Raw genomic sequence first — 23517 nt, forward strand, 5'->3', positions numbered from 1 at the left:
CGCCGATATAAAGAACGCCGATGTGGAGTTTTGATTCCGACATGACCCATCGGTGTAGACGTGAATGCGATCCCTGTATGTAATGTAGAGATGAGATAAAGTTAATTGTTTTACTGCTCATGCCCACGTTCCTGCTGCGCTAGTAAAACACTTTACGATGCGAATTACAGCGGCACCTCGGTTGGCGAACGCTTCTGGTCATGAACAATTCGGTTCACGAACAGCAGCGGTCTCAAAATTTAACCTCGGTTCACGAACTTCGTATTGGGCTCGCGGAGATAACTTCTTTGACGCTTGGGTGATGTCGCTTATTTGTTCTTAAATAAAAAGCAACTTCATTTATAATAATAGAATTGCCGAATTTACTTAAGATTAAGTGTGGATATGAGTAGGTGTATACTGTTTAGTATGCCACCCTAATTGATCGAGCTTCGAAATAAACAGTCGTCAGTTAGAGCGAAGTGTGTCTATGCAGTATAGTTAATTCGTTTATACTTGTCCACTACGCACTACGTTTACCGCTATCGTGGATCATCAATGAGCACAAATAGCAACACTGTACGTAAGAGAAGTACTTGTTAACACGCAGGCCATTTCTTCCACAGAGCGGCAGCAAGAGACCGCTGCGAGTACCGCCTCCAACTTGGCTGAGTGCGTTCGGCTGTAGACGTTGCACTGGCCTGCGTTTTACACTAGCGGCGCAGGTCTGGCGTGGCCGGCGGCCAACGTGCTGCGTGCCCAGCGTCGGCGAACGAAGCCGCGCTTATCGGTGCCGGCGGCACGCCCGAAGTTGCGCTCTGCTCGAATGGCGAGCCGTGGAGCGACGCGAGAGGCGGTGCGACGACGAGAGGAGGAAGAGAGGGAGCTGCACGCTGACACGCTACGACACGGCACTGGGCACGCGTATTAGCGACGCTGTAGTGCGGAGGTTGCAGATCAAATTAAATTGTTAAATTGTGGAGTTTCGCACAGCAGGTTATGACGGGGGCCGCCGTGGAGAGCTCAGGATAAATGTTGACTACATGGGGTGCTTACTAGGTGCACCCAAAACAAGGTACATGAGCTTGGGGAAATTGCAGAAAGACTTGGAACTGTGATTGATTGATTGATTGATTTATTCATTCATTCATTTGCCGACCGGGTTTGGCGTCCCGGATGAACAACGCCAGAGGCCGCAGTCGGAGCCAACTAAAGGAGTTGCCGGCGCCTTTAATTGGCGCCGCCTACTCCTTTTCACATAGCGGTATGAAAAATAAAAAAGAATTAAGCGAAACGCATTAAAATTAAAAGTAAACTCCAGACATGTCCAGTCACATAAGTACACTAATGCCATACAAAAACTGAAAGTCAACTCAAACACAGCGACACAAAGTCCAGTCAGATAGGTGCACTAAAATAAACTAAGTACGGTCACATAACCACTAAAATCAGGGCACATAAGAAAGCACGGGTTAGATTCAAATGAAGGTACACGAATCCAGGCATTGAATTCAGGCTCGCTTCTAGAAATCTTTGGAGGGCCAGTAGCACTCATCTTTGCAATGGATATGTTGGCCAAGGGCCTAATATCTTCCTGGGGCTGAAGGGCCTGCGGTCTAATGCCACTAAATCACGTGCTAAACGGTGTGTGTGGGTGTGTGTCGTATCGCGGACATTCTAGCAGAAAATGTTGTACATCCTCAACCGTGTGGCCACACGTGCATTCCGGGCTATCAGCTATGTCATTTTTTTTTTTCTTTTTTTGTAGAAAGTGTCTTTTCCATGTGGTACCGAGCCGCAGGCGGTGAATGAGCGTTTCAAAGTTCTGGTTGTATCGAATGTGGACTGGATTTTAAATTGAAGCGAAGAGTCAATGCGAAATAAATATAAAGATTTCGAGTTCTGGTCAAACCATGTCGCTTTGCAACCACGGGCTGAGATCTGTCTTAGTATGTACCGCAATTCGCCTTGCCTTACACGGAGACCATATGTGTTGTTATTAACATGCGCTTGCCCAGCTGCCTTGTCTGCTGCAACATTCCCAGGGATATTGCAGTGGCCAGGTACCCATTGCAACATTATTGTGCGATTCTCTTCACTTGCTTTTGTCAGTTACTTTAGTGCCTCGTAAACTAACGCCATGTTTTGCGAATTGCTGATGTCACCATGAAGTGAATGAGCGTTTCAATGAACCTGTCGCCAACTTGGGTAACTGAGCATGTGCTACTGGGTGTGCGGAAAGTCAGGGAACAATTAGTTATCTGCCTTCGCACGCACAGGCACGACACACTTCTCGTCTCTGAGGCCACGCGCGCACTTCTCGGAAGTGCCGCAGGATGGCGCTGCGTGTCCAGAATAAAGCGCGATAGAGGAACCCGGTCGCCGCTTGACGCGTTTCTCAGTGTTCGCACGCACCAGCGCGCCATGCAGTTCGGTAGTCAGATGCTAACCAATCGTGATATCGGGCGTATTATTAGCAAATGCGGTCGGCCAATGGCAGATAGCAGTTATGAACGAAAAGCTTTCAGAATTCGTTTCCGCATTCGTCAATGCTCCTCGACATCTAAGAACCGAGATTCTGCAGAGACGTTCACTGTGCAGGCATAATGCAAGGTTGGTCGGTCGGTTCAATTACTTTCTAATAATCCACCGCTAATACCGATAATCTACCGCTAATAATTCCGGCGATAAAGTGGGCGGAACACCACTCTGGCCACTGACGAAGCGCGAAAAGGAATAGCATTGGAACAGAGCTGTTACATTACTCTGGCCTATGGGATACTGTAACAGACTGGCAAATGAGTTCTGCGAAAATCCGCAAGGTGGCCGACGTTTCGTGAAACGCAAAAACCGTGCTACTATAGTGGATGAAAAATTTGCCGGAAAAATTTTGACGGCGCGACACAGGACACAGAAAATAACCAAAGTACAGAACGCAGAACCCTCTCACGCTAGAATTGTTCGGAAGAGCTTATTACAGCCAATCCTGACGCTGCACAAATTGTTGGCGAATGGAGCCAGCCAAGAGCACTTACGGACGAAACGCTTCGTGAATTCGCGGCCCTGTACGCTTTATTTCCAGATACGGTGTATAAAGACATGAGGAAGGCATACACATAAAACTGAGAAAAAAGTGTTCACAACAGATGATATATTTTTGTTGTCGATAGAGAGAAGACGGAGAGCTGACGAGTCAGTCCCCGCGTGTCAAAATGCTGAAGACGTAAAAATATGGCATGCATGCGGTTCGCGGTGCTTTCTATCTTATATTTTTTCAAAGATAGAGATGCAACTGCACTTATCGTGCTGACCCCTTTTTTTTTTCTCTCTCTCTCTTTTCTTTTTTTCTATTTGCGTATGTCTTCCTCTTGCCTTTCTTTACCGCTTCTGGAAATAAAGCCTCTTTGCCTGTATTCACAAAGCGCTCTTACACAAGAATTTTTATTAAGAGCATGCCAATTCCAGAAAATCCTGATGCTGAACATATAATTAGTGCAGGTGGTCAGCCAATGGCAGAGAGCACTTACGAAATGCCTTGTGAATTTGGCCCCTGTAGTTGTTAGTCAGCGCTCTATCCTGGGGTTCTTTTCTGTGTCCTGTGTTGCTCTTTTAAATTTCTACTGTTTAATAAGACGCACCAACCAGCCGAAATGGTCACGCTGCTGACAATTTCGCTTTTTCGTGAAAATTCTTCCACGCATCTTGCGAGATTCGGCAGAAATCATTTGCCGTATTCAGTGTTCCAGTGCTGCAATTTGTCGATTAATTCGCCCTCACGCTGCGATCTGCTATAGCCTCCTGGTTAGCTCAGGCGATAGAGCGACTGCCCCAGAAAGGCGTTGGTCCTGGGTTCGAGTTCGGGACTAGGACGAATTTATTCTTCGACTGCGGATCCCTATTGGGTTTTCTTTGTAGATTCTGGCTACTGTCGGCTGGAGTGGATGACAAGCTTTTCCTTTGACGTAACTGATAACGCACGTGATAACGACTATGTAACTGATAATGTAGGGATGCTATGGGCAGTAGAGGATACAATACAATGGAGCGGAATTCTGGTCTTGCGGTTCTGTCGGCGAATAAATGACCGGACTCAACAGATATGCCAAGTGTTTTATCGAATGATGATGACTAAAGAAAAAATACAATCTTGTCGCGGAATTTGAATGAAAACGAAGCAGTGGGGAGCGCTAAATCAATCAATGCAATGGTGAGCGCGATTAAAATTGTTAGAATGAAAACATTGAGTTCATTTATTCGATGATATTGGAAACGTTGGCAACTTTCGTCGCTGGCTTTTTTATACTAAGTTTGATTGGTCAAATGACCGGACAAATATGAAGTCCTTATAAAAACAAGGAAAGCACACAGGCGCGCTTGAATCGATTACCCATGCGGCGGACGCGGGAGACACTTGGTACAATGTGCACGTAAATGCACAAACGAAGAACAACAGGTTGTTCAAGAAAACTATTTAATATACAACAAAATTAATAGATTACAAATTAATTAAACCACTGAAATAATTGCAAAGTGATGACAGAAATGAACAACTAAGGACAAGCCACAGATACAGCAAAGAATGTATAAACTAACAAATTAACAGTCTGGGGGAAGTAAAAAGGAGAAAAAAAGAGAAGAATTAAATTGCTTATTTGTGTACCCTAAAACAGCATACAATACATTGTAATTTATGTGCAAAGGGGACGAGAACACAAGCAGATAAATAACAACTGCCGCGTCCTTGTCGTTATTTCTCTGATTGTGTCCTCGTTTCCTTTGGGCATTAGTTAGAATGAATTCATTCAGACATGCCTGACACGGAGTAATTCTATATCATACAATAAGCCTTATAATTTGATGCCCAATTAAGAAAAGAAGACACAAAAACATATTTAAAGAAGACACGAAAGGAGATCATGAACAAAGCACACAAGACTTTGAAGAATAATTCAGTAGTCAATTTAAAAACTATCATTTAAAAAAAAAGATCGGCATTGTCATTGCCAGCTTTGTCAAGGAAGAAAGAGAGTCACTGTTGCACACACGCGGATAAATGTCCACTCAAGTATGGTATAGTCACAAGCGTTCGTCTAGTCCAGTTGCCTTCAAGAAGTGCATTAGCGCTTTTGTGACCTTGTGCATGCTATATGAGGTCTACGGCCAAGGTCCCAGGATCTTTGGTTCCGAGAAAGGTCTAAGCGGTTCAGACTGCAGCATAGCAGATCATATCGTTGAGAGTAGAAGGTTGCCTATAGTAGCACAGAATGTGCTCTATAGTTTCATCACATCCACAAGAGAGGCATGCGTCGCTGTTGGCCATGCCAATGAGAAATGAATAAGCGTTCGGGAATGCGACGCCCAACCACGGTCGGCACACTCATGTGGTTTTACGACAGTATAGTCCGGGTGGCAGGCGAAGTCGAAAGTCAGAGTCCAGTGAATACGATCGCGGATTGGTGAAATTCGGCGAATTCCAATGTCGAAATGTGATGTAACAAGCAAGCGAGTAAAGTTGCCGCGCTGCCTCGATTCTCGACAGCGGTATTGACACGGGGGCAAATCTTGCCGGTGAGATGAGCAGCAGCTTCATCTGTCCTGTCGTTGCCGGCAATTCCGCGTTGGCTCGGCAGCCATTCAATTATAATGTCCTGGTTGTTCTCGAAAGCTTGGTGGTGAGCACGTCTAATTTCATATACTTGCTGCTCATGAGACCCATGACGCAAGGCAAACTGCAGAGTTTGTAGGGTGGCCTTAGAATAAAAAAAAATCGATTTGTCGTTTGTTGAAGCACATAATCTACTACACTATGAAAAGTCGGAAGTTCTGTTGCTGTCGATGTCATACTATTGTAAAGTGCCTTTTATTGCATTTTAGAACGCTGCAAGGCGGCTGCGTGGTCACGATCTCAGAGTCCTTGGGTGCGCCACTTTGCTCTCCTCGTTTTCGCTCGCTCGTCCAAACGCTGATATATAACACATACCATTCGGAAGTTTGGGTTCTCAGAGACAGATCAATGGGACAATCACAGCTGCGGTAGAGCTGTTGGAACGGTAGAACCGTCCACTTAGACATGTGCGCGGCCAAAGTAGGACTCATTTATGAGAAAAAAAAAACACAGCTGTTTTAAGACTAGTGGTGATTTGCCTGCCTTCTTCGCAATCCCAGGAACTGAGAGGCACAGCAAAGGTTGTCGCAAACACAACAACGCAGACGTAGGGCACTTTACAGGCTTGAAGTCAGACGGTAGTGTGTCGCTGTGACAGGCCACAACGCCAGAGAATAGAGAATGTAGCCTGTGGCCTCCGCGCTGGCAAACAAGCTAAGTGGCGCGATGGTATCCGTGACAGATGTTGCACGTGCGCTCTGAACGTCCCAACGGTGATATAGTATGTGGTGATGGGGTGCTATTATGCAATAGCAATCGCTGCCGCGGTCGAAGTACATCATGAGAAGCCAAGGCATGTTCGAAGTGCTTGGGATTGTGTGCTCTGCAGTGCGCGGATGTTCGTATTGCATGTGCTGGATAAAATTGGCAGACTGTAGTGCAGAAATCAGCGAAAAAGCGCTCTTTATAGCTGTCACGTACATGGCGCACACCGATGGCCCCCTTAATATACCTGCGATGAACTTTGAACAGAAGATCAACGCAAATGAGCTTTCTTTTTAGGTATTTGGCGTGGGGACTCCAGGTGATATTGGTGATCAGCAATAGCGCCCAAGAATCATTGAGTCTTCTTGTATTCGACTGACCGACCATCGATGGACACGGAGTAGAAGTATTCGATTTGCCTGTAACTGCTACTAATATGCATTTTTTCAGTACATACGTACAAGCCTTGCCTGCGAAGGTACGTAGATGTTAATGTTGACTCCTCCTTAATCCTTGCGCGTACTTTAGCTCGTGTTACGCTGGAAGCAGATATCAGGCAGATATCATGGGCGTCGAGATGTTAGGCGCCTGTGGTAGGGATTCAGCAAAACCGACATCAACCATATTGAAAAGAGTAGGTCTCAAGACCCAACCTCGTGTGGCACCACGACTGGAAAAATGTTAAGCTGTCGGGCCATCTTCAGTAAGCGCGAACATCGATCTCCTGAAGAGGTAGCGTCTAACCAAACGAAAGACGTGACCTCCAAGTTCAGCTGTCTCAAGAGCGTCAAGAATGGTTTCATGCGGGTCACATTGTCGTGCGCAGCGTTCACATCAAGGAATAGCGCTATACCGAATAGCGCTGGGCAGATTTTTTTGCTGCTGAACACATCGGAAGCCGACCATGGCATCAGTGTATAGTGACCAGAATAGTCACTGAATGTAACGTATACTTCGTCGAAAACGCGGCATCGTCAAAGCGCTCGGTGCTTGCGCGTGAGCGGCTCGTGGTCTTCCGGGGCCGACACCATCAGTCAGGCTCGAACGAGAAAGACCCGCACGCGACTCGCCCATACGGCGAGATGGCGGACACCGATAGGAGGGCGGCGACGACGACATCTTCCCGGTTATGAACACGGCATCGCGGCGCGTGCCCTGCACAGTTCGGTACCATCGTATGGAGTGGCAGTGCAGCCATTGTTGCAGCCGCGAAGTTCGTTTTACGTGATGATGCGGGAGGCCCATTGACTCAGTGGTTATGCGTATATAGCAGCTTAGGTCAGAGCCGGAGGACGTGGGCTCGATCCGCCCGCAGCACTCAGATGGGGGCCGAATGCAGCATTCGTCTATAAGAGATGCACGCCAGACGGCTCTTGTCACACTGATTGGTCGGCACGAGCTGTCCCCTGGTGGTAAAAATTAATCCGGAGCCCCCCACTACGGCGTGCCTCATAATCAAATCATGGTTTTGGCACCTAAAACACCAGATTTCATTCATTCACGTTTGATAGCACTGCAATCGCTGCGCGGGAGCGGTCAGGTCACGTACGTTTTCCCGTATCTCGCGGGCTTTCATTAGGACGATGAAAAACTTATTACGCAACAAGTAGAATGAATTATATGTTTTCTAGGACGCTCTACAACTTTCTCATTGGAAGTATTGCCCGAAAGTTAGCACTTGCGAAGTTTGGTAATTAATCTTCACTAATAAAACAATTAAGGAGGACACAAAAAGTACTGTTATTTGCTCCATATAATAGCCAACACCATGCATTTAGTCGCGTCCTCCTCAATTGCTTCGGCATATTTTTAAACCTTGGCTAAAATTAGTTGGGACACCCTATATATCTATATAGTTCTTTCAACGTTATCACAAAATTCAGGAAGTCATGAGCGGTTGGTGATAAGAAAAAAATATACAACCGAGCGAAAGGAATAGCTGCATGACACCAGCCCAAATCTGCTGCTTTTACCGTGATTTCAATGCAGGAAAGGTGTGCCTGGCGTAAAAAAAAGAAAAAAAAAAAAAAACTAATCTGTGATGTTTCTCCATCGCTATCGCCCTCGGCGAACATCGCGACACCCTTTCGCACTTAACAGTCGTTCGCTTCCTTCCCTTGCTACTTTTCTTTACCGCCTTGTTTCTAGCTGGGTGCGTGACGGTGGCAACAGCGTTCCGCTTGGCCGCTCATCTGACGCGGTTTGTCACCCTCACCGCACCAAGCATCGACATTAATGACGCCCGCGGCTGAAGCTCGGCGGAAGGTCGCCGTGGGGGGCCGCCGCTTTTAGTGTATACGAGTCGCAGGCTATTGAAGCTGTCCAGTTCCTGCACGAGCTAGGCGAAGCGTGCCTCTGCAGCGGCAGTTGATATTGACACTTATTTCTTAACCCATATGGCACGTACCCACGAGGGAGGTTGGCCATACGTGGAGAATTTAGGCTACCAACAACAAAATTTACTAATTTTACTAATTTACTAATTTTACTAAATTTACAGAACAAAGATGCGCTCACTGGCACTTCATCAACGTCAAAATTCCGAGCGATCTTATAACTCGTCTATTCGGCAAGAAACGTTGCTTATGTGCTTACTCCAGTATAGATAGGCAAATAAAGCTTCGTACGCAGTATTGGGCAGAAATCGGCGGACTATGGCCGCTATCTTGTACAGCTTTCGAAAAGCCGACGTTCGCCTCACGGGATTGGCCTATACTGGCCTCGATATCGGCGCGGCCTGGACAATCGCGTGAGACGAAACGGCTTTTCGAACGCGTACAAGATAGCGGCCTATGATTGTCAAAGTCAAGTGATTGCTTCCCGGTGGACCTCCTGAGATATGCTGCTGGGTACACTTGTTGGCCGCCCCTAGTGATTAATGCTATGAGCCGTGTGGGTGCTGTGGCATTGCATTGGCTGGAGCATCGGCACGCGTTACAGTCAAATTAAGTTAACTTCTGGGGTTTTACGTGCCAAAATCACGATCCTGATTATGAGGCACGTCGTTGTGGGGAACCCCGGAGTAATTTTGAACCCCTCGGGTTCTTTAACGTGCACCTAAATCTAAGTACACGAGCGTATTAGCATTTCGCCCCCACAGAAATACGGCCGCCACGCACGGCCGAGATTGAACCCGCGACCTCGAGCTCAGCAGCGCCACGCCATAGCCACTAAGCTGAGGCGGCGCGTGGATCGCGTTACGAACCACATTACATCGCCCTTGCGAAGACAAAACTAGCACACTTGTGTCAGGATGGGTTCACCAATTGAGTTACCATATTTGATAACACTGTCTCCGGCATCGGGCCTGTTACTGGGCCAAGCAGCCGTTCACGTAAAGTGGGGCAAGTGCCGATGAAATCTTCGCTTTAATCATTAACAGAATATGCGACAAAATGAAATCGTAGCAGAGACGTCACTTTTAGTCACTTAACCCGCTAGGACGCATCAGTGAACTGTATAGTGAAGCCCAGTGCAAAGCGTCTGGCCACTGCGACCAACACTGTACAGCTCTAAACGATAATAAATTCGGTACACTAATCAAAGACGCCAGGCGAAGAAAAGAGAGCTCAAGAAAATTTGGTGCAGGGAGGTAAAAAGGTGGCAACAAAGAAGCAAATAGTCAATGGTTTCGTCTTCGTTATAATAAAATCATAGGTTACATAATGGGAGGTCGGACTGATAACGGTAAAAATTTAGAGGCAGGACTCGGAAGCTGGTCAATATCACCTCACATTGAAGGAAAACACGCCTGCAATAAAGAAAAAAAACAACCGTCAATGCTGAGTATCAACGGGAGATAGGGAAGATAGCCGGCCAGCAACAGCGGCAGCGCGATAAAATGATGCTGCTGCTCATCTATGGGACGCACCCGCAAAGAGGGATAGGCCAAGAATCAGGCTGCAGGAGAAAACGTGAGACAGATAAATACTCCAAGGAGAGAAAGCTAGAAATATATGACACACCCTTTACTAAAGTACTTTGCTTTCCTTTAATTATTTTTGATCTTATCTTTATTTCTTCTTTTTGCGAGTCTGGCTACTGTATTACTTATTAATTTATTTGATTTATGGCCGGTTTCTTTCGTAATTTGATGTATCTTCTTTGTTATCGTTATACCACCCGATTCGTCGCTTATTTCCCCCTGTGGGCTTGCATGTGCTATGTTTTGAAGAAGATCATCATCATTATTGTCATGATCAATTTAGAGAATAAATTAGTTTTGAGTGACATGATCACTCAACAGAGGAGATGAGCAAAGAAAAGATAAAAACTAAATAAAAATGGAAAGTAACGCGATAATCGTTTTGCTTCACTTAAAAAAAAATCAAGTACCGCTCATCAAACATCGCTGAGGCTCGAGCCTGATTGAAACCCCAAGTGATAGTGTATGACACGGATACCTAAGCCTAGTACAATTTGGCATAGCACGCTTTATTTCCCTTTGTTCTCTTCTATCGCTCGCAAATTAGCCAGTCCGAACGCATCCCCTGAAGGCGGTATTTCGAGAAACGGTTAAGAATGCAACACACGACCACGCCAGCTCCTAAACACACGTTCTCCTGCCGAACGCGATTCCAGATCGCATCATTTCACTGGACAAGTGCTGACTGACAACTATAGTCTATATTGTATATCAACTGCAGTTTATATAGGAAAATCAATATGCACAGAAAACTTAAAAACACCGTTTCATATACCACATCCCACTGCTGTATAGCATGGATATCGCACATTCGATAAGTATAATGTATTTAATTGCAGAGTAGAGATATCTCTGACAATGCTGTATCTATCGTCTGCTCTACATCCCGTCTTTAGCGCTTTTCGATACCCGAACACATGCACCAGCCTGCCCAGCTCAGCACACTGCTGCCGGTCGCTCTGCACCGCGCGTCAATGTGCCCACTTTTATGTATCTGGTGGTAACCATTAAACAGTTAAAAGTTAGAGAACGCTTGCGATGTCCAGAGCTGCCCCGAAATTCCGACAAGCATTCGTCACATCTATAATAAAACAGAGGAAAGTAATGGCTCTGTCTGTATGTCCCCACCGACAATCAGTGCTCTTAAGTTATCGGTTAAAGGAGTCCAGTAAAGAGAAACATTAAATCAGTTTAGGTTCATATAAAGTATTCTTTCAAAACACTATTTTCGTAAGTTTGCCATAAGTGGTGGATTTTTAAAAAGAAAATGACGGTCAAAGCTTGATCTTTTTAATATCGCATCAAAACCCGGCGTCGGTATATTGGTGTGACGTCAAAGAATTCAAAGTATTTTTTTTTTTTCGTATTTGGGCCATTTGGGTGCTGTAAAATCTCTTGAAAGTTGCTAACTCCGGTCTTTGACTCCTTTCGAATACAACGTAGAGTATAAAAGGTTAACTAGACCCACCGTCAAAACTCCAGACATCACGGCGAGCTAGTGAAGAACTAAAGGCTGCGTTGCCACCCGTCTCATTTTCGCGTCCTTTTTGGCTCTTTTTGGCTCTCATGTGGTAATAGCGGACTTTATTTTTATTTTACAAGGGCACTAGCACAGTTCAACTCATTTTTTTTTTCTTTTTTTTTCCCTTAGTGTCCCTTTAATGCAAGTGCAGACCCTTTTGTTGCTACAAAGGTAGGCAACGCTGCACGATCTCCAATATTGCGCAACTAACCTGCAAAATTGAAAAACTATGGGATCGCGTCATGCAGATTTCTACACGACGCGAAATGACACAGTAGCCCGCTCTCCACCGATCTCGGAAGGAGTCGGTATGTCTCGCGACCATATGCCAAAGTTCATCACGTAACAACTCTGCCCACGGTTCGATCTCATCATGCAGCAGCGAAATTCTTCTCAGCGATCGCTTAACGTTCTCGAGCTTTCTCGGACCGTATTAAAGCGGCATAATTAATGCTCTGAACTGGTGAAAGAGAAAACACGCCATGACATCACTCTCGTCTCTCTCCCTCTCACTATGAGCGCCGCTATAATACCGTGCAGCAACGTGGAAGCTACGTCTGCCTTTAACTATTCGGGACGGAACTCGCAGCGCTTCCACTTACTTGTTTCTCATATCATAACGGCGATATTATTGCACCGCTATCACTGTATTGATTACGCGACGCCAGCCGAATACTACGACAGCTTCGTGAGCTCGGTCTCAGATTAGATGACAGCGCCTCTGTATACGTACTACGTACCTTCGCAAAACGCTGCAGCTATCTACTTAGAGTGTATTTGCGCAGGCTCTCATTCGGCAGTGCAGATGTCATCACATTATTAAAAGATTTCACGACTGCATTTACAAGTGGAACTTGTTTCGCCTTCAAGGTTTCATATAGTTCCACGCATCACGACTTTCAATTCTCCGCGCCAGGCAGTACAGTCACGGACGGATGAGAAAAAATACAGAAAGCTAAAAAAGCTAGCAACTATGTGCCTTACCGGTGTGTGCCCAGTGAAATCACAGTGGGCGGGGGAAAAGAAAAAAATCTGCGACTGCTTTTTACACTGCCACCTCCGAGAGAGGGTAAATTGGTATGCGCAATGCACAGTTGCACAAAGCACCTATCAGAAGCCACGATCGCGGGAGCGCAGAAACGCATGCAGTGCTCGCACGCAGCGAGCTTCTCAGGCGCGCGCATTGCACACACACACACACACACACTTGCAGAAGACCAGAAAAAGAAGCACTGTTGGTCACTCGGCGTAAGCAGCGAGAATATATACCGGACAAAACAGGCAGCCCCGTTGTAGCTGGCTCCGTCGCTCATACAGGACCCACGTGAGTTGCCTTCGCAACAAGCGACGCCATCAGTATTCGCGCCCCGAGCCACGCTCCGAGGAACCCCGCCACCATAAGCGCACTTTTCCTGATGAATCTCCTCGTCCGTGGTGGCCGTCCTTTTCGTCTCTGCATCGACGTGCATGCCAAGGCTGCGTGGGACCGGGCCCGTTGCTCGGCTAGGCACCGTTACACAATGGACCCTTTCTCTCTTCCTTTCTTTCTTTGCTTATTCTTTGTTATTTTCAGCTGTGGAAGTTGAGACGTGGTGAGAAGCGCCGACGGAACGTCCACGCCAGAGGTTGATATGCGACTAATCGCGGACACATGTCAAACGCGAAACTGCGCAGATGCGACCACAATTCGCGACGGAAAGCTCAAAGCAGTGATTGCCATCTGGGTGGCGATAGCCTAATTTACACATGTTCCACCAAATAAGTTTTTTGACTCTCATGCATATTAGAAGGAGTAGAGATTACAAGGAGCCGATATTATTCCCGCTCTGACGTTGACGCCCACATAAGCTACATAAAGGCCCACGTGGGAAAACTTTTGTTCTCATGCAGGTAAAAAGCTGCGTTTATTTTAAACGATACTACGCTGGGCGCCCTTCTCTTTATGGAGGCCATGAAGCTTCTGCATGGGGAAGTTTACAGGCATGTTTAATACAGACAAACGTTGATTCGCAAAAATTCGGGCGTTTAATTCGTTTTTTAGTTGATGTGAGCGCACAGCCCGACAGCTAGATCTTCGTTCGAGCATGCGTGGTGCAGTCAGTGCTCATCCTAAAGACATTAACCGAAGGCTGCGACTCCGCATGCAGCTTCAGCAGCGGTGCGTGCTGCGGTGTGGGAATTGGGAATGTCGTGCCTGACCAGCTCGCTTCATTTTCTGGTCTAACACATCGTCCTGGTGAAGATACTCGCCCGTCCATCCGTTGTCTGTCGATCTATCGGTCGAGTGAATACACGGCCGACTTAACTACGTTCAGAGCGCATGCGCAGCGGCCCTGCCGGCTCCATGATGACAGTAGTCACCGCCGCCTTTCCGCTGTATACATACTTAAATTCAAGCCAACATTGAGGGGAATGCCGAAGACAATGCCACCTTGCATTTTTCCAGTGAAATTTAGGGAGAGGCCGAGAGAGTGCATATCTTCAACCTCACGTATACCGCTACTATAGAGTTATTTTCTTCTCATCTCCGTGGCTTTGATCTAGCGGGCCTCTAAGTGATCTAGGAGTCCTCTAAGGACTACTACTACCGGCATACATTGCGCCATCGTATAGTAAAACTCGTCATGAAATCTGGGAACAACGATAACCTATAGACGGTCGTATTTTCGGCTCATAAGCACCGCTAAACTGGGCTGTTATGTGAGAAATGTCTCAACTTCGGTGAGCAGTGATGTCAGATAATGTGATCAAGGAACACCGAACGCGTCTGTACTACAACCGTATCCATGCACATGAATCGATCTCATATTAGGCGGTGTTCCAATGCTCGCGGTAGACAGCTAACCGGACAGCGGTCATCTTAAGCCTCGTCTAATTCTGACGAAGCCGGCAAAAAAGACAGCTTCGCGAAGACAGCACTGAAGTAAAAAAAAATGCAGGCTGCTTTGCTGTTCGAACAATATCGCGGCAGGGCAGAGTCGTAGGAAGTTCGACAAGAACAAGTCCTGGGAATTTATTGGCGCTTATTGTAATCTACGTTGTGACATATATATATATTATATATATATATATATATATATATATTATATATTAGTGTGTGTGTGTGTGTGTGTGTGTGTGTGGTGTGTGTGGTGTGGTGTGTGTGTGCGCGCGCGCGCGCGTGTGTGTTCGCACACGCAAAGTGTTAAAATCGAGCGATAAGGTCTGCGTTTTTTTTTTCTTCTTGTTCTTGTAGATGCGGGGTGGCGTCAAGTCGCAGAGACGTCTTCAGAAAGCGTTTCATCACTCGGGCTCCGAGCTTTTTTAGCAGTGAAAGTTGACTGTCTTTAATTCTGGCTAGAATTTGAATACACCCTTAGTATAGTGTATTTATTGTTACGAATACGGTGCGACGTGCGCTGAGCGGAAGTGACGTGCCGCGGAAATGACTCACCGGAAGTAGGGATGGTATCCCTGGTGGTGCGGCGGAGGCACGTGCAGGTCCATGGGCAGCGCAGCCGCGTATCCGTCCACGAGACCCGGTGCGTGCGGGTGCTGAGGATGCTGCATGATGGCGCAGCTGAGAGGACGCCGTCGCGCTAAGCGACGACGCCGCACGGCCCGCTGCTGCTGATGATGATGATGCTCGTACTCCAATCACTGCACAGAAGGCGCCCAAGCTAAGATTAGCACACAGGCCCGCGCTCTCGAGCACGCTGTTCGTTGAGCCTCTCGTCAGAACTCTCGCTCCGCCAGCCTCTGTTATAAAAGACAGCAATGCTTGAAATTGGGCTAGGTGGTGAAGTTCTATATTATTGCGCAAGGAAACAACTCAGACAATAACGAACTCAGAGAACGAAACTGAAGAGGTTAAGCATGTATAAACTATCGACAGGCGCTTATTTGAAAACGCATGACGGAAGAAAAGAGAAACGACGAAAAAGCAGTCATAGACGTGGACCATATGACATTGTCTTCAATTGTGCTCAGAAAATCAATTTCTTGCCTTGTCAAGCATGCAGATGGAAGGAGCGCTGACACACGCTCCTGCACTTTTAAAGAAAAAGAAGGTCGTCTTATTCACTAACCAATTACTAACACGGTACTTGTCACAAAAAGCGCTACCTTCTTAGTAAGTGCAGGTAGTAAACTTATAGTGCTCTTAAATACGGCTGAAGCTAGGAAAAAGCACTAGCGTACGTAGTACTAAGTACAACCTCGGTAGTCAACTGAAATATAATTGCCAACAATACAATCGGGCTCATTCGATTTATAAGTCCCGCTTGCATTGCCATATTAAGTCGATGGTATTGTAAAAGTACAAGAAACTAAAATAATACACACACACACTCACACACATACACACAACCCCCCCCCACCCCGACGTCTATATTTATATTTGCAAGTACTGACAGACCTCCAGTACAATTTTATGCACATATATACAAATGACCACATGAACATCAAGGTCTCATTTTTGAAAGCATTTCGTAGTTGCTAATGTTGCCTTCAAATATTCTTTAAATTTTAATGACATTATCGGGTCTTACGTCCCACAACCACCATCTGATTATGAGGCACGCCGTAGTGGGGACCTCCGGATTAATTTCGACCAGCTAGGTTTCGACGTGCACCCAATGGACGGCACACGGGCGTTTTTACATTTCGCCCCAACTGAATGCGGCCGCCGCGACCGATATTTGATCCCGCGAACTCGTGCTTAGCAGCGCAATGCCAAAGCCACTAAGCAACCATGGCGGGTGTTCAAAAATTCTTCAGAGAATGTTTGATTGTAAGAGAATGTTTGATTGTAAGACGAGATTCCCAGCGTCTTAGACGAGCGACACATGGACGAGCGGCATTGCGTCCTGGTATTTTTTCCGATGTGAAATTGTCCGCTCGCACTCTGCATTGCTCTGTGGTATCAACAAAATACCCAGCGTCACTTCGGCTGAGCACTCCATTAAAAATAATTGAAGATAATTTTTGCGCTAGCGCTCCTTGCTTTTAAAGCCATGACTGACCGTATTCGCCGGAATGCCAGAGCGGCTGACGCCGAGGAAAACGATGGAGAGTCGAGTGTTGCTAGTTGCGGAACGCGGCATTCGTTAATGAGACTAGGGCCACTAGGGCACTCGACAACCCCGTCAGCGTAAGGAGCGGCTCCGCGGTTAACGAAATAGCGCATGTACAGGGTTTCCCTACTACTTTCTTAACAATGTTTTGCGCGATTAACTTCTAACTGGATTGGATTTGGTTGGATTCTGTTTGCCAATGTGGCCTGACAAAGCGCTGGACGCGCATAGAAGCGGGACACAAGTGCAATTTCCGAGAGATTTTCCTGTCAACCGTACAACCGGGAGAAGTAGTCCAAATCCGGGAGTCTCCCATGTAATCCGGGAGACTTGGCTGGTATGCTTTGCTTAACTTGGTTTGGCTTGGCTGCTTCTTAGCCAAACTTAGCCGACCCCGAGTATCGGACGATACTCGGGTTCTAAAGGCCACTTTATAGTCCGACGTAGCGCGAGCGCGCTCGGCACGGGGACGCCACGCCAGCGAAAGCGCAGCCCTCCACCAGCCCATCTTGCTCAACGAGACGCGGATGCGGTTCATTCTGAGTGACGAGGCGGGCGTGAAATGCAGCATGTCGCATTTCGACGCTGGCTGCAGCCGGGGCACGCCGACGAACGCCGGATACGTCGGCCGCGCGTCCGCGCTGTGGCGAGGGTAACCTGAGAGAGGGTGGTAACCTCGCCGAGCGATGACGTCACGTGCGTCGCCTAGAAACGGCAACGCCTAGCAGGCAACGCGCTGTGACGTCATCGCCAGGCGCAGTTTTTTGTTCGCACTACGCGGCCTAACCAAGAGCTTATAAACAGCTCCGCTGTTAATACATAGTAATCTATTAAGCGCATGTATTTACTAGCTATTTACTAAGTTTATCTTTAAGAGTGTGTAGTTCCGGATAACATCGCGCTGCTCCAATATTTACGTATATGTATTCATTCGCATTTCTTGGAAGATCGACCGCGATCGACCGGACTTTCATGCCGACCGCCGTTCGACCAGCACCCATGGGATGCTAAGCGCGAACTAAACGCGATTGCCACATGTCAGTAGTTTGCCTTAAATACTCGCGCCAGTAGCGCGTCGTCGTATCTAGTGCAATATGAGCTTGCGTCTATGACTACTACGCTGTCAGCTGCTCGCGCGCCGGAAGAGTTTTGGTTGGCGATTCCGGCGGTCGTCGCTAGGTACTGCGCTTGCGCACTCCATTCTTGCAAAATACGGATTCCTGAGTTCTGACCGCTGCTGCAGGCTATTTCTGCGTGGGAGTCGGCCATGTTGCAGCCATGTTGTCGAATTTTGTAAAGGCGGCATTTTGAGCCAATCAGAGAGGCCATAGCAGCCCTCTCGGCCAGAGTTGATAAGATAGCGAATTCGATGATATAGCAGAATTGGACAAAGCCCAGAATAGCATCACGGGTATAGGGACCGAACCGTGGTGTATACTTTCTCCATGGCTGCTGGAACCACGCGTATTAGACGCGTGCGACGAGGAAGCGCCACGCGCGTGACGTCATCTCGTTGGCGCGTGGAATGTAACTCCTCCGAGAAGGGCTCCCGACGTTTTGTTTTGATTGTCAGTTTTTTTGCGGCGTACATTGCTGCAATGCTTTTTGAGACACGACCTCTCTCAAACCTAATGAGGGGCCTTTTTAAAAAGACACTAAAGAGCAACACTAACCGGTATAGTCCATCTCACCAATTCCATGCCGCGCATCGAAAGCCTGCATAGCATCACCCTAATTGGAACAGTACGGAATGAGAGCGTCTCCGTTGCCCGTCTCTGATAGCCTCCCCCGCGCGACGCCCACTGAATGGAAGCTTCACGCAAAGATTACTAGCGCACAATGACTGAGCCCTGCTCAACTTCTCTGCAAAACGCAGCCGGATATTATAACTACTGATTGTCTGACACGTATAGCCATCGCTGCACTGGACAGAATTGGCGAGTTTAGTTTGGCGGAGGAGTATTCCTCACAGATTCGATTTGCGTATATTTGGCTGTGTGAAACAGCATATAACGATTTGCATATATGCTGTGGAACAGCAGGCGACAACAGTTGCCTACATTTCAAATATCATCAAATAAAGAAACTCAGTGAGACATGCAGATAGATAAGCGGAAGAAGGGCAGTTGGAACAAAAGTGCAGTGGGAACGAGAGTAGCGCCAGCTATTTAATGCGTTTTAATGCAAGTTTCCAGCGTTTAATGTTCCTCTACCATTGTGTTCTGCACCGCATAAAACGAACGCGTCAACAGTTGCAGAACGCTGAGAAAGATCGAAGTTTTAAAGCGATGCTCAGCTAATAATTGAAAATTTAATTTAGTAACCTCTAAAGCGACGCCCAGCAATCAACGGGTTTGTGAAAGCGCTGGGGGCTCCATAATTCATTCTGTAAGTTGCCAATTCCTCAACAAGATTCGTCGGCCCTTCCACTACGTGAAGGTGGTTAACCAGCGAAGCTGAAACGTGCGGCCCCGGTGTTTATCACTGGGTTAATACTGAAGGTTCATTAAAGTATTTCTCAATTATGAGATTACACACACGTTCGGCTGCGACGGAGAGAACGACGTCACCGACGGTATGCCCACAGACCGCCGTTGTCGCTTGCGTTCGATGTCTCGAGTTTGCTCGGCGGCGTGGTTAGCAGCATTCGCCCGCCATTGGCGCTTGCGATTCTTCGAAATTAATTGCTTCAAAATTAAATCTGTCCGTTACGTAAGACAATGAATGGCTTATACCCCCCCCGTAAACGCGGTATCCCTATTACGACGACAGAAAGAAGTGAAATTCTACGCTGGAATGAATAGCGGCAAAGCAGCCAGCTGTGGAAGACGACGACGATGACGAACGCGGGAGCAGTGGCACGAGCGCGTGCCGAGCACGAGCACGAGCGCAACCCGAGGCGCGCTAACGAGCCAGCTGCAGAAAATGACGACGACGCTCGAGCCAATGCTGATGATGATAGTTTTCTGTACACAGGTGATTTCGCCTAGCCATATACGATTTCGCTTCGACATATAAATCTTCGCTTTAAAAGCTGATTTTGTTGATTTAGGTTTGGCTTCCGTTTGGCGTGACTGGAGGGTGGATAACAGCAAGCCCGTGCTCCCAACACGGTGCGTAAACATAAACATTGCATGAGAGTACACTTTGCACACTATGAAAATAAGCACAATTGCACACATCCATTTATATGCATATTATTTAATTAACGGCTTCACGAAATGTCTGCATACGTTTTTCTTCCTGTCTGCCATGACAGTGTCAACAGAAACATTGCTAAAATTCCATGGCACATATCGAACGCCACAAACGGCGATAAAACATTCCTGGATTGTCCCAAAAAAATGCAAAAAAAAAAAACCTATCGTCAAACCTATGTGTAGCATAGTGCTGAAGCAAAAATGATCCCGATGGCACATTCGGTAGTCGGTGCGATACGTTACAACAAACCCCCAATAATTTTGTTATTTTTCTTACAAGCATATCAAGCTAGCAGACGTCGGCAATCGTACAACGGTAGAAAAAAGAAACCATATAGGTGCAATCTCTGATACTTATATTGGTGCGAATGATGCGGCGGTTAATAAGGACATTATTCCTTCTTAATTAGACAACTATTTGTGTTGTTTTCTTTGCGTTGTAAGGAAGGATGGGAGTAAAACAGATTCTGTGAGAGTTATTTTACACACCGGCATCAACTAATATTGTAGCAGCGCAAAAGAACAAAGAAAGAGTCCGGTGTTTTGTCGCAGTAGCAGAATATACAATGGTATGATATCATTGGACCGCACGCAAGCCACAACGCGCAGCGCAACTTCTCTATATCGCTAAGCGCGGTTTGATATACGTTCTACACCATGCAATGAAGAAGAAGGGAAACCAGGCTTTTTTATTTCTTTGACGGAATGTTTTTTTTTCTTTTTAAATCACCTGTGGCAGATAAGCTGATATACGTGAAGAGGCGGATGTTACTTGCACGGCTAATCAAAATGCGTGATTGAATAGTGAACAAAATTCCCTAATTAACTTGCTACTAATTAGTGTTATTAATAGAACAATTAGTTCCATAATAAGTGTTTTTCTTAAGAGATTTCAGCCGTGGTACACTGAGGTGCAAAGCAGGTGCTCTACATCGGAGCCTCGGGATTACACGTCCTGTTCATAATGCAAGTGACTCGGGATTACACAAAAGTGGCGCTATCGACAGGACGGGTATAGAAGAAACAACGGTGCTCGTTGCATATGCTGCATGTCTCCCGCTTTTAAATGACCGGCGCTTGTCGCACACGTCCCCTCTGTCCTGTCGACGGTGCGCTTTCGCAAGTTTAAACCTGAATTACCTATATTTTCTCCTAAATCCACACCCTGCATAAGACGGGCAATTGGAGATCACTGGGCGATAACCGCTTTGGACATAAGTTATAAGGACGAGGCTAAAAGTATAGGACAATGTCTTTCTGCTATATATGTAATTCTGGCGCATACTTCCGCATTCTTTTTTTAAGTAATACCTCCAGATTATACTTCCCGCAGTTATCAAAAACGAGCTTTCTCTCACTCTCTCTACCTGTTCTTGATGATAACAACAGGGAAATAAATTTCGTTAGTTAGTGCATTTGGGTTACTGGGGTCCAAAATAGCCCTAAAAGTGCATTCTTCGAGTGCATCTAAGAAAATGAGATTCTCACATCATCAGACAATGCCGGCTTCAATAAATGTTTCGCTTTACCTTCGAGCGAACCAGACCCAGACAAAAAGGTGAGGGGGCAAGCATGGAGGAAGGAATGAAACTTAGGATTACGTCACGCAGCCAGTCTATGAAATCCAATTTTCCGTGATGTCACTCCCATGGCATTTTCGCTTTCAAAAAGTCGGCCCAACACGTGACACTATACGCTCGGTAGACTCGGCTCAGTGTGCTTCGTTCCCGGTAGATTTCAATCGATGCGCACTTATGCGGGTACATCACCAACCACTGTGTGCATATTTTCCTTAATATGCCTGCGCAACTTCGCTCGTTTATTGCAACGTACGTATTTGTCAACTTCGCTCCAACGTGCGGCAGCCTCACGTCACACCTCCACTCCCCCTCTTTCTGTCCTATTTTTTTTTTCTTTTACTTCGGTACAGCAGTCGCTGAGCGCAGCTAGCGCGGCAGTGCAAGTCACTACTTACCCTGACATGATCACATGCTGGGTCAACTTTTTATGGCTTTAATTTTATCACGTGGCGCGAGCTATTGACGAAAAGTAACGACTGAGTTACATTTATAGAGTTAAAATAAATTTGCTTGCCTATCGCAGCAAAATACACACACACACACACACACACACACACACACACACACACACACACACACACACACACACACATATATATATATATATATATATATATATATATATATATATATATATATAATGTATATTGAATACCTTGTAATCTTATATATGTTACCACTAGTTTTGTACTTACCTCTATCTTGAAGTTATGTTTTTTATTGTTATCCTAATACGTATTGACTTTTGTATATGGCATCCCTTACACAATGCCTCTGCTAAGGCCTGTAACGTCTTTGTAAATAAATAAATAAATAAATAAATAAATAAATAAATAAATAAATAAATAAATAAATAAATAAATAAATAAATAAATATCACGTTACAACTTCTTGGAGCCGGCAACTGTACTTAACACGTATCAGCAAATTATTTTCCACCTCGCACTTCTGCAGTAATATTTGTTGAAATGTCGATTAAGCGGCTCTCCCTGTTATATCGGCGCCCTCTTTATTCACAAAGAATCGTAGAACGCATTTTAAAGGCATTTAAACCCCCATGATGGCATAGTGGCTTTGGCATTGCGCTGCTAATCCCAAGAGCACAGCATCAAATCCTGGCCGCGGAGGCCGCATTTCGATGGGGGAGAAATGATAGAACACCCGTGTACTGTGCATTGGGTGCACGTTACAGAACCCCAGGTGGTCATAACTAATACGAAGCATTAGTGTGACCCAAATTCACGGCGTGTCTCATAATCATATCGTGGTTCTGGCACGTAAAACCCCAAAATTTAATTATTTTAAAGAAATTTATATGTTTCAACTGCAGCTAAAGCAAAAGCATGCTTAACCCCCTCTCCCCGTGCTCCTTTTTTTTTTTTTTTGTCAATGTAACCACAATGCCACGCCTGACACAAGGTGGAATCATATGAATTAATAACCACGAACAAACCTAGTAAAAAAAGAAAGTTAGACAAACGCGAGTGGAGAGGACTAAATGACCGGTTGAAGAGGTTAGCCACCCAAGCGACACGCCCTAATACCTCACATGGCGCGCTATGGTGCAGTGAAATAAGAGCGGATCCAATAAGGACCACAAGAGGCTAACAAAACGAATAGAAGCGAGGTAAGAGCGCCGTCCGCCCCGTTTACCAGCAGCCTGCTCGCATGATGGCGAGGCTAAGTGAACGATTAAGTATAACAACATTCACTTTGCACAACCGCTAAGTCGACCGCGGGCAGAGGCAAACGCACCGCACGCAGCGACGTCGACAGCACGCCATGGGAGGCGAGACGCGCGCTCTACGTGAGTACTGCTAACTGCTTGGCTGTAATACTGTGCAGCCTCGTTAGACGCTGCCGAGGGGCGCAGCAGAGGCGGTCACT

General features: G+C 46.4%; 1 protein-coding gene across 2 annotated transcripts in view; it reads right to left on the minus strand.

The window, feature by feature from the left end:
- The window catches only part of LOC119457470 (protein trachealess-like), a 405858-nt gene that overhangs the window by 365016 nt on the left and 17325 nt on the right, over positions 1-23517 (minus strand). For both annotated transcript variants that reach the window (XM_037719036.2, XM_037719037.2), the window contains exon 2: positions 15230-15435. In XM_037719036.2, the coding sequence (XP_037574964.1) occupies positions 15230-15345 (116 nt within the window). In that variant the 5' untranslated portion in view covers positions 15346-15435. The remainder of the gene's footprint in view (positions 1-15229; positions 15436-23517) is intronic.

This window comes from Dermacentor silvarum, chromosome 7 (assembly GCF_013339745.2).
Source record: "Dermacentor silvarum isolate Dsil-2018 chromosome 7, BIME_Dsil_1.4, whole genome shotgun sequence".
Lineage (NCBI taxonomy): Eukaryota > Metazoa > Arthropoda > Arachnida > Ixodida > Ixodidae > Dermacentor > Dermacentor silvarum.